At 34.3% G+C, this 16,187-nt stretch overlaps 1 protein-coding gene across 1 annotated transcript; it reads right to left on the bottom strand.

Moving 5' to 3' along the window:
- Positions 1-429: 429 nt before the first annotated feature.
- On the bottom strand, positions 430-16,035 carry LOC132719847 (major facilitator superfamily domain-containing protein 6-like). The gene is made up of 5 exons (XM_060703780.1): positions 15,960-16,035; positions 7,893-8,013; positions 2,345-3,874; positions 1,003-1,200; positions 430-715 (listed from the first exon to the last, which is right to left on the bottom strand). The coding sequence occupies exons 2-5, from the start codon at positions 7,975-7,977 to the stop codon at positions 642-644; spliced, it is 1,887 nt and encodes a 628-aa protein (XP_060559763.1). The 5' UTR covers positions 7,978-8,013; positions 15,960-16,035; the 3' UTR covers positions 430-641.
- Positions 16,036-16,187: the final 152 nt, after the last annotated feature.

The following is a 16,187-nucleotide window of genomic DNA, read 5'->3' as shown; positions in this document are numbered from 1 at the left end:
GTTGAGGATGACTGATTTTTTCACAAGAGACAGCAGGAAAGACGATTAATTTAGTCCCATCCACTAGGTATCAATTTTCATGACCACACATAACTCACGTTAACACCGCTGTTTTACTGGAAATTTATAAACGTTCATTCGTGGTTTATATTTTTAATTCGTAAATTTCATGTTTATATTAAAGATATTCAGTAATGCTTTACAAAATAATTAATAATGATATATAAAAAAGCTTGGACTGATATCCATTGGAAGGTAAGTAAACAATCAATTCCACTAACAAGCGTTATATGTTTCGGCGGTGGGTGGGGTAATGCGATATTTTCGCTATAATTACAAAATGAGCGTTATAAAAAGTTACTCGTTACAACGCTGTCTTGAGATCATGGACCCCAACATGAGCGCTATATCGCGGCTCCAGTGTATGTAGCTTTGGTAATTATCATAACTGAAAGTGATAGTGAATAAACATATTTGTATCTGGTTCTAAGCTCATCCTTTTTTCCTTCTTAATTATCATATACTTGTTCCCTGTTGATTCAGAGCATAGCACATTCATCACGAAAGTATGTTCAAAATACTGGTACTTGGCTTATGATCATGATGCCTTCACTTTTCAGCAATATCTGGTTCCCATCATATCAGACCTCAGCATTTTCATTATTGACAGTATTGGCTCCCAAGAGCTGGTCTTCGGCTTTATCCATTTCATCATCTAAACAAAATGACAATAAAAATACATGTAAATTTAAACATTTTAAATTGCTAAATTCCTTATATAAATGGAGTTACAAAGTTAAGATTTTATCCATTAAAGGGGTCCAAACACATTTAAAAAATGAATAGATCAACTGGACATTTTAAAATGGAAACTTATGCAAAAGAAATTTACTACAAATCAAATTGAAATTGGTTATAATATTACATGGAAAGCAAACAACATCATCTGTTAAAATGACTTTCTTATTTCTGAAACTAAATTTGTTTCCGATTTGAACAAACCTTGATCAGAAATATGGTTGCCGTTCTGCGGGTTTTGTCCAGATTTTGCTGGTTCCCTGAAGAAAAAATACTGTACAGCAGCGTACACAATGAGTGTGAACAGTGCAAAGAAGCTGTAAAATCTGAACGTCCACACTTCCCCTAGGCCCGACACAGGATCAAATAGTTTACCAGTTATTAGACTACCAATTCCCTTACCTGAAACAATAAAAAAAATAAGAAATTTTCATTGCATACAAACATGTAATTATGTACAACTATTTCTATAGTTCAACAGTAAAAGGTGCATTAACAAATAAAACTGACTTAAAATTTCTATAGTTCAACAGTAAAAGGTGCATTAACAAATAAAACTGACTTAGTCAGTTTGAATCATTACTGATGCCATTTTCTGTGTAATATCAAAATATGTACATACGTGCAAGATAACATTATACCACAATTTTAAAAACTTGTCCATCCATCTGTCCATCACCAATAACTTTCAAGTTTAGTATATGTGATTCGTACAATCATGCTCTTATGTGAATGTGTTTGCTTGATAATTCAAATAATGACTTACCATATATACATGTCACATACATGTACTTAAGTAAATGCTGATAAGGTATGAAATTGTTTGCTATCTCTAAATTTTACAGATGAACTACATGTTTTAAGTGAACATCTTTGATAAATTTCGAGTTATTAACCTTAACAAAAAGTTAAACCATGGCAAAAAAAATGAAAGTCAAAAATAACCTATTACCTATTATAATTTTAATAAAGATGTTAATGACTTTTACCCATTGACCATAAATTTGGTGTGACAGGTAGATTTCAGCAACGTTCACCCACATAAGAAGTTTCATTGTCATACCTTTGTTAGTAATGAAGCTAATGTCCATTAATCATTTTAATGCAAAAAGTTAACCAAAAAGTAAACTCTGATAAGTGGGTAATAAAAATACTTCCATCTTTTTTCTTCTAAAAGAGCAAATAGAAAGCATTTACCCACAAAAATCACAGAAAGACTTGTGTAGAATTGGACAATTAGAATTATTTTCTACAGTACATCTATTAATAATATAGTCCTATTTTAACTTTATATTAATAAACCTGCTTGAATTGAAAGTGATGAATCCTTGTCACCAGTATAGAGCCAGGCTATCCTGCACATATGTATACTGCCACTATACTCTTAATAATTTGGTATCTCAATTTCATTTTCTGTATATTAATGTTGAAATCCCTTGGAACTTAAAATGGACTATTCCAAATTCAAAGCAGGGCAAATCCATTACACAAATTCAGCAGGTCTAGGTTTACAAACTTTCAAAGATATAATGTAAAGTACACAAACCAAATCCAAAGTGAAGTCCACCCATAAGTCCCTGAACTGTAGCAGACATTCCTTCTGGTGTGATTATACTGGCATACGAAGAGGCGGCCGCATACATCAGAGCAAAGGTCAATGCATGTAACGGTTCTATTGGTAATACATACCATGCATTTGTCAGGAATGAGTAGCAGAAAAACCTTAGAGAATATGCACCAAGAGCTAAATATAGACATGTCACATGGCCTAATGTTTTTATTATCTTCCCGCTGAAGAGCAGCATTACAATCTCTGGCGTACAGCTGAAAACCAGACACAGTCCTAAAATAATCTGAGTGCTGCCGAGATCTTGTAGATACCAAAACAGGAATGCTTCGATCACACCGTTAAATATTCCAAAGATTGTGATAACGATGAGGAAAACCATTATCCTTGGATACCGTATAAGCAACGTTATATTCTGAAACATCTGGTGGCAATGAATCGATTCTGAAAACTTCAAGAAATAAGTCACTACAGTTGAGATTGTAGTTAAAGCAAGAAATATGTAGAAAGACACTGAATAGTCTACTGTTTTGTTTGATTTACTGAGAGCATCCATTATGTATGTTGACGTTATAGCAAATATGGCAAAGCCAACACTTCCCCATAGTCTTTGCTTGCCCCAACGGCCACGCTTTTCACCGAGAATATCATACGCAATCGCATCCACAAGGCTTATCACTGGTGAGATAAAGATATTACAAAACAAAAAAATCACAAAGAATATCCAGAATGTTGTGCTCAGCTCATCTTTAGTAACAGTCAAACATTTTTTGTGTAAGTCTTCATCACATGTCATTTTGCAGTCAAAAACTGCTTCCCCGCTACAAGTAAACTGCCAGAAATCTCGTCCTCTGAATGTCACATTTTTGAGGTCATAATTTCCACAAACTTGCCCGTCATACACAGGCATAAAATAAGGATTGTCAACCTCATTTCTAATTACACCCCAAAGATCTTTGATGGAAATCTCAAAATTTGCACCCGGTGAAGTGTCATTCCACCTGTCAACACATGTTTCATCAACACCAGGCGTCACATCGTCTGTGAAACATGCGTACAAATTCATTGGCGCTATACTTACTCCACATGACACAGAACAACTGATTTGACTAGAATTATCAGGCAGCTGTTTAGCAAATGCCCTTAAACTTTGATCGCAGTGTTTAAGAACAATCACACCTGAATCATTCTTCACCTTCTCGCAATCCACCACATACGAGTCTATTGGATTACATTGTATCTGCGTATGTACGAACATTTTATTGTTCATTTCATCATTTGAAGTTTTTGCTGGAGTTACAAGCAGCAAACAGTACAGTACACCCGTCAGGAACGCACAAATCATCAACACTAGTTTGTGCCGTCTTAACTTATCCGCTACTGCACCAAATAGAGGACGGACAAAGAAGGCAATAAATGGCATCACTCCGTATATAATTCCAGCCTCTGTAGATGATAGTCCCAGTTGTTTCATGTATATAGGGATGAATGGTAGAAGATCGCCAACAGCTAAAACAAAATTGCAAAATGTTAATTGATCTAGTTTCTGAGCGTCAACTTAAACATTATGCATGAAAATAAGTGAATGGTTTATCAGAGTCCTAAACTTGTTCAAGTAACAGACAACAAATCACAAATAATATGAAATATTTATTCCAAATAAAATGAAAAGAAGACTACAGAGTCACAAGTTAACAAATTTGTCCCTATGCAATAACAATTTCGTCCATTGAATGCTACTAATACATGTAGTATATACATTTGTAGAGTGCCACGATTTACCGAAGTTCGGATACATCTGTATGCCCTACTTTAAATCGGTTATCCAATTTGATTTTTCATTTTTCAGTTCAGTATGTCATATTATCCAATCAGTCCTCACCAAAATTATCAACATAGCAGATAAACAGAAATAACAAGAGCGATCAGTGATCACATGTGTCGCCTCATGATGGCCAATTTCATGTTGGGACAAGTTTTGTGACAGACAGACAGACAGGACAGTGCACAACTAGACTTGGTACTGATCATTCCTGTAAAGTTTGGATAAAATTGCACCAGTAGTTTATGAGGAGTAGTACGGACAAGCTTTTGTGTATCTGGCAACACACAGAAAAAAACACCTTTTTATCAAAGGGCCATAACTCTGCCAAAAATCATTAAACCGGAAAACCCATGCAATATGCGCAAGGACTTGAGCTACAGATCAATCCTGTAAAGTTTCATTGAAATTGCATTAGTGGTATAAGAGAAGTAGTCCGGACAAACTTCAAAAATAAAAATTATTAAAGGGCCATAACTCTTACAAAAATCATTGAACCGGAAAATGCTGACAATATGCACAACTAAACTTGGTACTGATCATTCCTGTAAAGTTTGGATGAAATTGCACCAGTAGTTTATGAGGAGTAGTCCGGACAAGTCGGAGGGACAGACAGACATTCTTACTAGAGCTACATTATGGGGTTTTCTTTTGTTATTTCTTTTGTTCTTTTTAACCCCACAATGCAGAAAATAACCCCACAAGAGAAATGGAATGAATGACATCAAAGACATCTATTGTTATGAGAACAATAGACCAAACCCCATAATGTAGCTCTGGTTTGTACAAATGGATAGTCGGACAGACAGACAGACGACGGTGAAATGATCCCTATATGTCGCGGCTGTCACCACTACTCTGGAGAGGCGACACAACAAGAGCTGTCACAGGAGACAGCGAAGCTCGACTAATAAAATACTGGACACAGTAAGGAGGACAAAACTATGAAAGAAAAATCCATTATGTATAATTATGTATTAAGTTATAGTAAAAACTAGAAATGTGTCATCATGCCACGGATGCCCCCGCATGCAGCCAAAATTTCAGATGTTATAATATTTAGTTCCAAATTTGTTTGCACAAATTATTGTTTTCATTTTAAGTTCAAAGCCCTTAAAAATTTTCAATGTTAACACAAACCATTTTCATACAATGTTCAAGGCACTGAAATTATTCAGTCTTAACCTTTTGAAAATAACATATTTCATATTTGTAGCCAAAATAATGGCTACATACATGTCCACAAAAGTATGAGTGCAGAAACTGAAAGTTTAAAATTTTTCCAATATTCAAGAAAGATAAGTTTGTCCAAAATCATTGAACCACGACCAAATTCAAACTTAAACTGCCTATTCCTAAGATGTATCTATATTATTTTCAAAGTGAAAGGGACATAACTCTGCCAAAAAATCATCTAACCATGACCAAATTCCAACTTGACCTGCCCATTCCTTTTGACATATCCATATGTCAAATTTGAATTGAATATGTAACACTGTTGGGTAGATAATGAACAGAAACTGTAAATTTCATATTATTTTCTAAGTGAAAAGGGCATTATTCTGCCAAAAATTATTGAACCATGACCAAATTCGAAACTTGACCTTGGCATTCCAAAAAAATATCCATATGTCAAATTTGAGTTGAATGTGTTGTACTGTTGGGGAGATAATAAACAGAAACTGAAAATTTCATATTATTTTCAAAGTAAAAGGAGCATAACTCTGCCAAAAATCATCGAACCATGACCAAATTCAAACTTGACCTGTATTTTCTCATGACATATCCATATGTCAAATTTGAGTTGAATGTGTTGTACCGTTGGGGAGATAATGAATGGAAACTGAAAATTTCATATTATTTTCAAAGTAAAAGGGGCATAACTCTGCCAAAAATCATCGAATCATGACCAAATTCGATCTTGACCTGAATTTTCTCATGACATATCCATATGTCAAATTTGAGTTGAATGTGTTGTACGATTTGGGAGATAATGAACGGAAACTGAAAATTTCATATTATTTTCAAAGTAAAAGGGGCATAACTCTGCCAAAAATCGTTGAACCATGACCAAATTCGAACTTGACCTGTATTTTCTCATGACATATCCATATGTCAAATTTGAGTTGAATGTGTTGTACTGTTGGGGAGATAATGAACGGAAACTGAAAATTTCATATTATTTTCAAAGTAAAAGGGGCATAACTCTGCCAAAAATCATCGAACCATGACCAAATTCGAACTTGACCTGTATTTTCTCATGACATATCCATATGTCAAATTTGAGTTGAATATGTGCAACCGTTACTAAGATAATGAACGGAAACTGATGATGACGGAATGACAGAATGGCGGAATGACGGAATGACGGAAGGACGGAATGACGGAAGGACGGAATGACGGAAGGACCGAACAGGGTAACACTATATGCCCCAGCCATTACATGGCGGGGGCATAAAAATAACATTTGTTAACATTAATTCCAAGATCAAGGGGAATAATTCTAGAAATAGTCATGCTAGAGTTATGGACCTTGTCACACAACATTTGTGTAATGATAAGAAATATATATTTGAAGTTTGAAGTAGATACCTTAAAAAGTAAAGAAGTTATTATATTTCTTAAAGAAAATCCTAAGTTCAAAGAGAGATAAATCTGTAAATATTGCTTCAAGAGTTATGAACATTGTCACATAAAATGTAATTGATGATAAGGATGAAGTTTGAGGTAGATACCTTTAAAAAAAAAAAAGTTATAATAAAAAATAACATTTTTCTAGTAAAAAAATCTAAGTTTATGGAGAGATAATTCTTGCAATATTGGTGCTAGAGTTATGAACCTTGTCACATAAGGTGTGGATGATGATAACGTAAATATATTTGAAGTATGAAGTTGATCCCTTTAGAAATAAATAAGTAACAGTAAAAAATAGTATTTTTTGAGGAAAATTCTAAGTTCAAAGGGAGATAAATCTGAAAATATTGGTGCTAGAGTTATGAGCCTTGTCACATAAGATGGGGATGATGATGACTTAAATATATTTGAAGTATGAGGTTGATCCCTTAAGAAATAAAGAAGAAACAGTAAGAAATAGTATTTTTTGAGGAAAATTCTAAGTTCAAGGGGAGATAAATCTGAAAATATTGGTGCTAGAGTTATGAGCCTTGTCACATAAGATGGGGATGATGATAAGGTACATATATTTGAAGTATGAGGTTGATCCCTTAAGAAATAAAGAAGTAACAGTAAAAAATAGTATTTTTTAAGGAAAATTCTAAGTTCAAGGGGAGATAAATCTGAAAATATTGGTGCTAGAGTTATGAACCTTGTCACATAAGATGTTGTTGATGATAAGGAACATATATTTGAAGTTTGAAGTTGATACCTTAAGAAATGACAAAGTTATAGTGAAAAATATTTTACTGCACCAAAACTTTAATCTAAAATCTGGACGCGGACGCCGGGGCGAGTAGGACAGCTCTCCATATACTTCGTATAGTCGAGCTAAAAATGGCCTTTTAAATCAAGATCATTTGAAGTAAAATATAGATATTCAAATTAAATATTCTATAATCTGAAAAGTTTTAACCAAAATCGGATCAAAAAAAGGTACTTGAATCGTTGCAGCCCCACGTATTTGTAAATTGAATGAAATAGATTTTTAACTTATCCTGTTAAAAGCAGTCAAAAACAATTCAAACTTACCAGCGAGGAACGTGAAGTAAATCAGCTTAACTGGGAGAAGTTCACGATTCACATGATACCACGGTACTTCTGCTTTAACTTCCATCTTGAACGCAAATTGTAGAACTTTCAGAGACTTACTCTACAAAATAAATAATGTATGCACACATTAATGATTATTATAACTTCTTGTGTAAAAGTACAATGTACAGTCAAACCTCTGTACGGCAACACCCTTTGGAAGTAGGACTGTGAGACTACAAAGCAAAACCCTTTGAAAGTAGGGCAAATTCTTTTGGAAAAATTTAACATAAGAAGAACTGATTAAGAAATCATGATGTGTAGATATTAACAATATACACCAGAATGATATCATATATTTAAGTCTACAATTATTACATTATAGTACTATACTGTATGTATATAAATCTGCAACATGGAAAAGCCATAAAAAAGGAATGGGCTGTAAGTCAAGGACTTTAGTCTTGCTGGATGATTTATAGTTCTATATTTGTATTGTAATAAAAAGCTACCTTCTAGCCTTTGGGTAATGTCTTCCATAGTAAAATGATAAAGACTGATGACTATGGGAGGGGGGGGGGTGGGGGTTGGGGTGAGGAGGAACAACTGGATAGCTTTCTCACTCAGCAGTGAGAGCCATATATTATGGTTTGAAGTCAACAACCTTTACCACTTTATCACTGGCACCTTAAATTTCTATTCTGTAGTCAATATTCAAGTGTTTTCCGCAAAACTTTTCTGCATTGTGAGATGTATTCTTGTCTCTAAACTTGGCTGGCAATACAAAGCCTATCATTGTGGATTGTGTCAGCCTAAATTTCTGCATTACCAGAGGCTATCAGCGTGGGTCAACTTGCGATAAGAATCCACTGAAAGGCCTATAACCGTGGGTTGTTTGTGTTTAACTACATTCCCCGAGTCTATCACCATGGGTTAACTTGCCCTCAGATAAAGATTCAGAATGCCGCTGGCATGTGTAGCTCTAGAAAGGTTGCACTTATTGCCAAGTCTTACTTCTGGTATATTGACAAGGTTGTTATACAGAGGTTTATAACTGCATTACAGAGAGCCGTCCTATAGACTAGAGGTTTTACTGTACATTTGTAGTTCATATACATCATAACTCTATTATGTACATATATTAAACAGTTGTTTGACTTTCTGTAAAGCTGGCATATTAAATGTTCTGTTTACATTCGCAATCTGTTTAAAAAATATGTTTACATAATATGTAAATATATTAAACAGTCATTTGACTTTCTGTAATGCTCGAATGTTTAATGTTCTATTTACATTAGCAAACAATTATGTTTACATAATACACATTTTGTTAAACTATACATCTGCTGAGTGCACATTTTTATTGTACATTTCCCAAAAAAGCAAGTACATAGATCTATAAATACCCACCTTAAAAATATCTTTAATTTCCCTCCACCAAAACATATCAGCTTGGGTAGGGTAAATTAAATTATTTCTTTTACCTAAAGTATTAATTATTGAATATTATTTTTTATAATACATTCAAAGTATATATGGAAATGCAAAATTTAGAACCAAATGCTTCAAAATTTTATGTTTTACATCAACAAGAATAATCATACTGGAGAAAAATATGCTTAGAAGTTAAGGGAGAAAACAAGATTGCATTTGAGAAAAATGCTATGCCACCGCATTAATACAACACTAAATAGTAGTGTAGGAACAGATTTTTTTTGTTTCTATACAATTTTGAAGATTGTCATAATGCATAGATCCCTGACATATCTAATTCTTAATATCAGATAAGTGGTTAAATCTGTTGTTAACTCAATAAAAGATCAGAGTAGGAATATATCAATGCAGTCGAGTCTAGTGAATTTGGTGTTGCCAAAGGTCATATTTCACACAGCCTAAATTTCATGACTACATCAAAGGACAACAGAGTAAGACACTTGCTGAAATCAAAGTTCACTTTACATCTTAATCTGCGCACATGGTTCAAATTTCATAGCTGTACATCAAAGGACAATAAAGTAGGTCACTGTCCCCTTGGGCAAGGCAAGGATTTAATTCAAAACAATCTTGATACAGTCCACCAAACAACCTTTCAAGTCAAATATCTAAGTTGTAGCTTTCTCACATTCAGAAAACATTTGTTTTATTTTCTGTTTTTACTATGTGTACATAGTGAGAATCACTTCCCCCGGGCATGGCCAAAGTTGACACCAGGGGAAAAATTTGAACAACTTTGGTAGAGGACCTATAGATGATATTATATACCAAATATCAAAGCTCTATGCCTTGTACCTTCAGACAATAAAAATATCTTAACTCTAGCCTTTGTAAATTAAGAGAAGATGATTTTTTAAAGTTTTTACTATATACATATAAGGAAAACCTATGGCCCCCGGGGCAGGGCTAATTTTGACACTAGAGGCAAAATTTGAACAACTTTGGTAGAGTACCTATAGATGATATCATTTAACAAATATTAGAGCTCTAGGCTCTAGGCTTCAGACAATAAGATTTTTTTATTTTTTACTATATGTATATATTGAAAATTAATGACCCCCGGGGCGGGGGCAACTTTCACCTCAGGGCTATAATTTGAACAATCTTGCTAGAAGTTTACTTCACAATGTTTCATGCAAAATATCTAACCTCTAGCATTTGTCAATTGCTAGAAGAAATGTTTTTAAAGTTTTTACAATATACATATAAGGAAAACCAATGACCCCCGGGGCGGGTCCGATTTTGACCCCAGGGATATAATTTGAAAAATTTGGGTAGAGGTCTACCAGACATTTTTGCCTTATGCAAAGTATCTAAGCTCTAGGCCTTTTTGGTCTTTTCAAGAAGGAATTTAAGTTTTTACTATATGTACATATAGTGAAAATCAATGACCCCCTTGGAAGGGGCCGATTTTGACCCCAGGGCTATAAGTTGAACAATCTTGGTAGATTTCTACCAAAAAATGCCTTATGCAAAATATCTAAGCTCGAGGCCTTTAGGGTCTTTACAGGGAGGTATGTTATGTTTTTACTATATGTATATATAGTGAAAATCAATGACCCCGGGGCGGGGCCGATTTTGACCCCAGGGCTATAATTTGAACAATCTTGGTAGAGGTGTACCAGACAATGCCTTATGTAAAATATCTAAGCTCTATGCCTTTTGGATCTTTACAAGAAGATTTTTTAAATTTATTCTTATAATTCCTTTTGGTTGGCATGGCAACCAGATTTCTGCATGGAATGAAATTCTTTGAACAACTTTGGAACCCCTTCACCCAAGGATCAATCCTGCCAAGTTTGGTTAAAATTGAACTAGTAGTTTTTTCACAAGAAGATTTTTTAAGTTCACTATATAATTTATATAACACACACACACACACACACACACACACAAACAAACAAACACACACACATACATACACACAGGTGAATCGCTATATGCCACCGCATCGCAGATGCTGCGGTGGCATAAAAAAACAGTTTTCCCTTTTTGCTCTGCGCTGGACCATTTCAACTTTGTGGATGTTCTGCTGAGTGTAAGGTAACCTGACAGAACTGTTCAGACTTCCCGAAATATGTCGATCCGACGGACATGTCCGATAAATTTTGATCAGGTCCGACGAGTTTTTATTCCGGATCGGTCCGACTGTCCGGCTTTTATCCAAGCCGCATGTATACAAAATGGCGTCGCTAAAGGTGCCAAACCTTGGGAAAAATCAAAATTCTACGTCAGAGGAACGCACAGAACAGTAGTAAAAGGATAAACAGAAGGACCTGAGACAAAATTTAATGAAAATTAGAAGCAAGACAGTGAATTTGGTGTATGATAGGGAGGAGATGAAAATGCGCTGTAAGGAATATAAATTAAAAACAAAAAGTGTCTTAGAAATACAAACACACGTTATTCTTTGATTTTGATCAATTTTATTTGGTCCGACAGATTTCGTTTCGGTCCGACAGATTTTCATGGTTTGTCAGACCGAATGTCTGACAGTTTTTTTCAACTTTCGGGAAGTCTGAGAACTGGTATAATTATTGAAGCTGGGGTCTAACCCAGGGTATTCACTAGCCATGAAATCCTGAGGGTCATTTTGACTAAGTTTTACCGATTACAAGGCAAAAGCCCTATGATGTTAACAAAATTTCATTTTTTGACCCTCCAGTAAAAGTCCTGAGGGTCAAATCAGGCCTTTTGGAATTTTGAAGGGTCAAAGAGTCATTTCAAGGGTCAAACGGACACCCTGTAACCAAGGTTTTGTATGCAAATTCCCTTACGCTTGAAGTTTTAGAAAGGATGTTTCTTTTAAGAAAGTTTTGAGTTTTACTAGCCTTAGAGGTAACCTGATTGACATGTTTGTTCCAATTTAGATCTGACAGAGGAGAAAGTGACACCCAGGTACTTTGCGTCATTGACATAGGACTTGGCCATGAAGTGAATATACGAGGGATGAAACCGGACTGTGACTGTCAGTTGAAGAATTTTCATCCTATCACTTATTGTTATATATCACACTTAATCGGAAAACAATACCTAAAAACTGATTATATATTTAATCTGATAACGCAAATAGTTTGTCCATGACAGCGAATATAAAAACCATGGTAACGCACACCCGGCGCAGTGCGTAAATTTGCGCTAACATCATGCGCTTTATGATGCGTATATTTTACAATATGGCGCTTTTAGATTTCAAAATACACCAAAACGTCATGAGCCATATCTTTGACGTTGTCAGAAAACATGACTTCATTTAAACCATATTTATATTTGCAATCACAGTTCAAACGTCACTTGCTAAAGAAAAACTCGCGTTAAAAGTATGTCGTCGGAACGTCTAGAAAATCGATCAATAAGAAAAGTTTGTCAAAAGTAAGGGGAGAAACTATTTAAATCATAGAAAAAGATTAAGGCTATCAAGGGAAAAGATCCAAGAAGCCACAATATAGTTTTTTATTAGCATAAAGGATTAAGAAAGGGTAATAGAGAAATGAAAAACAAGTAAAGGAGAGGCAAAAAAAGAAGAAATTTTCAAGGACGTTGGTGACGTCAATCGCCGAAACGTTAAAAAATGACAGTCAATTGACTGCGGAAATTGTTCAACTATGTTCGACAGTAGCTAAGGGACGGTTCAGTCAACACTAAGGATTTTGAAATGATAATTGCTTATGTATTAATAACATATATTATATTTTTGGTTTACATTTGTATACATTATTTTATTATTTTAAGTAAGAGTCTAATGTAGAAATTGTGTCAACAATTTAACAGTCAGGGTTTAAAATCGGCTATGCGTTTTATTTATTTTAAAATTATGGCAATTTTGTTCTTAGTTATATTATTCTTTTATTTTCCCGAATGTATGTATGATACATTATCATTCAGAAACACTATGAATCAATGAAAGACATAATATGGTTTATCGCATGTGCGATTTATCCAGCAATTATTTTACAGAAGGTAAGAACGGGACTTTGCGTCATTACAGGAGCTCTGTATCATCATCCATTCTATTACAATACAATATGATACCGACTTGTACAGAGATATATATAGGCAGTCGATCCGCCACCATCAACAACATATGGAACACGTATTGGTCTACTTCGTGAATGATTTAAAACTGCTCCGTTAAAGACAATACGCGTGTGACGTCCTTAACGTCAATTTTTAAGTTATACCGTGCGCCGCATTGCTTTACATGTGCATGCCAATAACAGCATAACTTTTTTATTTGTTAATATTTCTTCTTGGTATTTTTTGTATCATTTAGGGGATAGATTCCGATTTATGTTCCGTGTATTTTTATGCAAATGCATTTAACAGGTAAAGAATCATCTACAAAGTCCGGTTAATTTTTGATCATCCCTCGTAGTTTATATGCTGACTTGAATGGATGTTTTGACTTGTTCATATTTAGCATAGTACACTTAGAGGGGTTGAACTCCATGTCCCATTTGCTTTATTAACATAGCTGTAACCTGTCAAGGTCTTGTTGTAAGATCTTCTCTTGGGATTTGTTATTGACAGCTATATAAACAGCAGTGCCATCAGCGAATAACAGGACCTGTAAAACTAAATTTTCAGGCAGGTCATTTTTATATAACAGAAAGAGAACGGGACCTTTGACAGACCCTTTGGAGACGCCAGATGATACAGGGACCTCATAGATCTGACATTTCCCCATCTACTACAACAATATGGCGGCGAGCTATATGTATCAAGAATGATTTGACCAATTGCAATGTATTATCTTGGAAGCCGTGTTGATGTAGCTTGTATAAGAGTTTGAGAAGAACTAAATCAGTCTTAAGTTTCTTGATAGGTCTTCTACTTTTGGTCACATGACAATCATTAGACATTTTAAAATGAGGATAGAAATAGAAAAGGATAGGTAAAGATTTTCCAAAGGACGTATTTGCAAAATTATAGCTTGCATAAACATTACATGTAATTGACTTTTTCATTAATTAGAAAAAAAGATGAAAAAATTCAGCACATATGATAAAGGTGAAGTATTTTTAGCTGATATAAGGTCTCTGTCTTTCCACATGATTTAATGGTATGTTGTAAATTATACATGCAGTCAGCAAGTTATGATGTCATTCAAGATTATTTTCACCAAATGTATTAGTAAGGTCAAAACAAAGATAACGTCAAAATAGACGAGAATCAAAACATATGACCAGGGGATAGTTTTATCAAGATATGCTTCACTTTACTTCATGGCATGTTTGATGAATGAAAACGAGCGTGTCAGATTCCTGGCACGATTATTAGTGGACTTTCCCTATGTGCCTGTCTTCAGTATTCACGCTAAAGATCTTAAGTTACGCCTGCACATAGTTCTGGCTTCCAAAACGTTATAAGCCGCTATTTAACATTTTTGTTTTTCATCTGATGTGTGATGTCAATCATAGTATATAAACGGGTATGCTGAAGACCTTAACTGCTTAACCTAACCTGCCTGCCTGCACACTGCTGTAACACCCCTTTTAGGCTTTTTCTAGTCCTAATTATAAGACCTATACGTAACCTATTTAATATTTATCATTCATTAATCTGATATTTTACATTTTTCATTTTCCATGTTACGTTAGGTCTTAACAGATCTTTGCAAAATCGTGTAGCAAAAAAAATGACATTAGACATCGATTTAGATCTAATGAATTTAAACAATTAAAACAGCGTGTATTTACATTAATTTTGACTTATTCATGAACAAAACTAAAAAATGAATACCTTTTAACAAAATAATTTAACTGTCACGTCCGAAAAGTCATGATTATATCCTCTCATTTAATTTAATTCTTGTACAGCCGATATACAAATGGCCGCCATACAGTGCGCGAAATCTGATTGGCTAATTCAAATGCAAGCGTTTAAATGAGTCAGAACAATCTAACGGAATATTTTTTCAACGAAATAATTGCCCATGCACCGCCAGTGTGTTCGAATATATTTTTCCGTTCAAAAAATTGGAATCAATCTGTAAAACGCTTTACTTAACCAGTATGGCCGATGAGCGAAATAGACTGCTATTTATATTTTATTTTTAATTGATAAGTGCATTGTTTGAAAGTTTTTGTTAATGATAGACCATGCAATTGAAAGAACAGAAGATAAGCTTTTGAATAAAGCTTGAAAGGCAAGTCAACAGACATTTTTTAATTTTTTCAAAATGCTACGCGTTTATGAGCAATAACTATTAGACGTCAGGCTTGACCAACATAAAACTATAACAAGCCTGTAACGTCTAATCTATTGGACTAGGCTTTTTCATGTCTAGAATAATCACTCACACATGTATGGCAGTTTAGAAGAAAATATAGCATTTTAAAGCATTACAATAAAGTGTCTAATATCAGTGGGAAACAGTCATCACTGGTCATTTGGCTGGGAGAAATCACTGTGCACAAGTATTTGTTTAAAATATGAACATCCGTGTACTATGTCATGAAACAATGGAAATCTAGATAATGACATATCTCGTCTACCCTTTAGAAAAAACAACTACTTGAAGCAAGCCTTATATCAAACATTTACTATAACTTACATTTAATTCATACTTACATAACTAATTACTGAGTATTTCAAGGGAGAGAAACAAATTTGTAGCCAGTGTGCATTATTGTTGTTGTTGTTGTTGTTGTTCGGACAGGATAAAGGTCAGATTCCGGTCTCCCTAATTACCGACAAGAACCGTCAGGAACCGACAAGAAGTAAAAATGGGAAAATACGAATTAATTTCACTAATTCATCATTTAATAATTACAATTCCTAATATTTTTTTACATAAAA

Source organism: Ruditapes philippinarum, unplaced genomic scaffold (genome assembly GCF_026571515.1).
Source record: "Ruditapes philippinarum isolate M1 unplaced genomic scaffold, ASM2657151v2 ctg4872_1_1_1_1, whole genome shotgun sequence".
In the NCBI taxonomy this organism is placed as follows: domain Eukaryota; kingdom Metazoa; phylum Mollusca; class Bivalvia; order Venerida; family Veneridae; genus Ruditapes; species Ruditapes philippinarum.
Note: the sequence above shows the minus strand (reverse complement) of the source record. Positions and strands in the feature narration are given on the sequence as shown.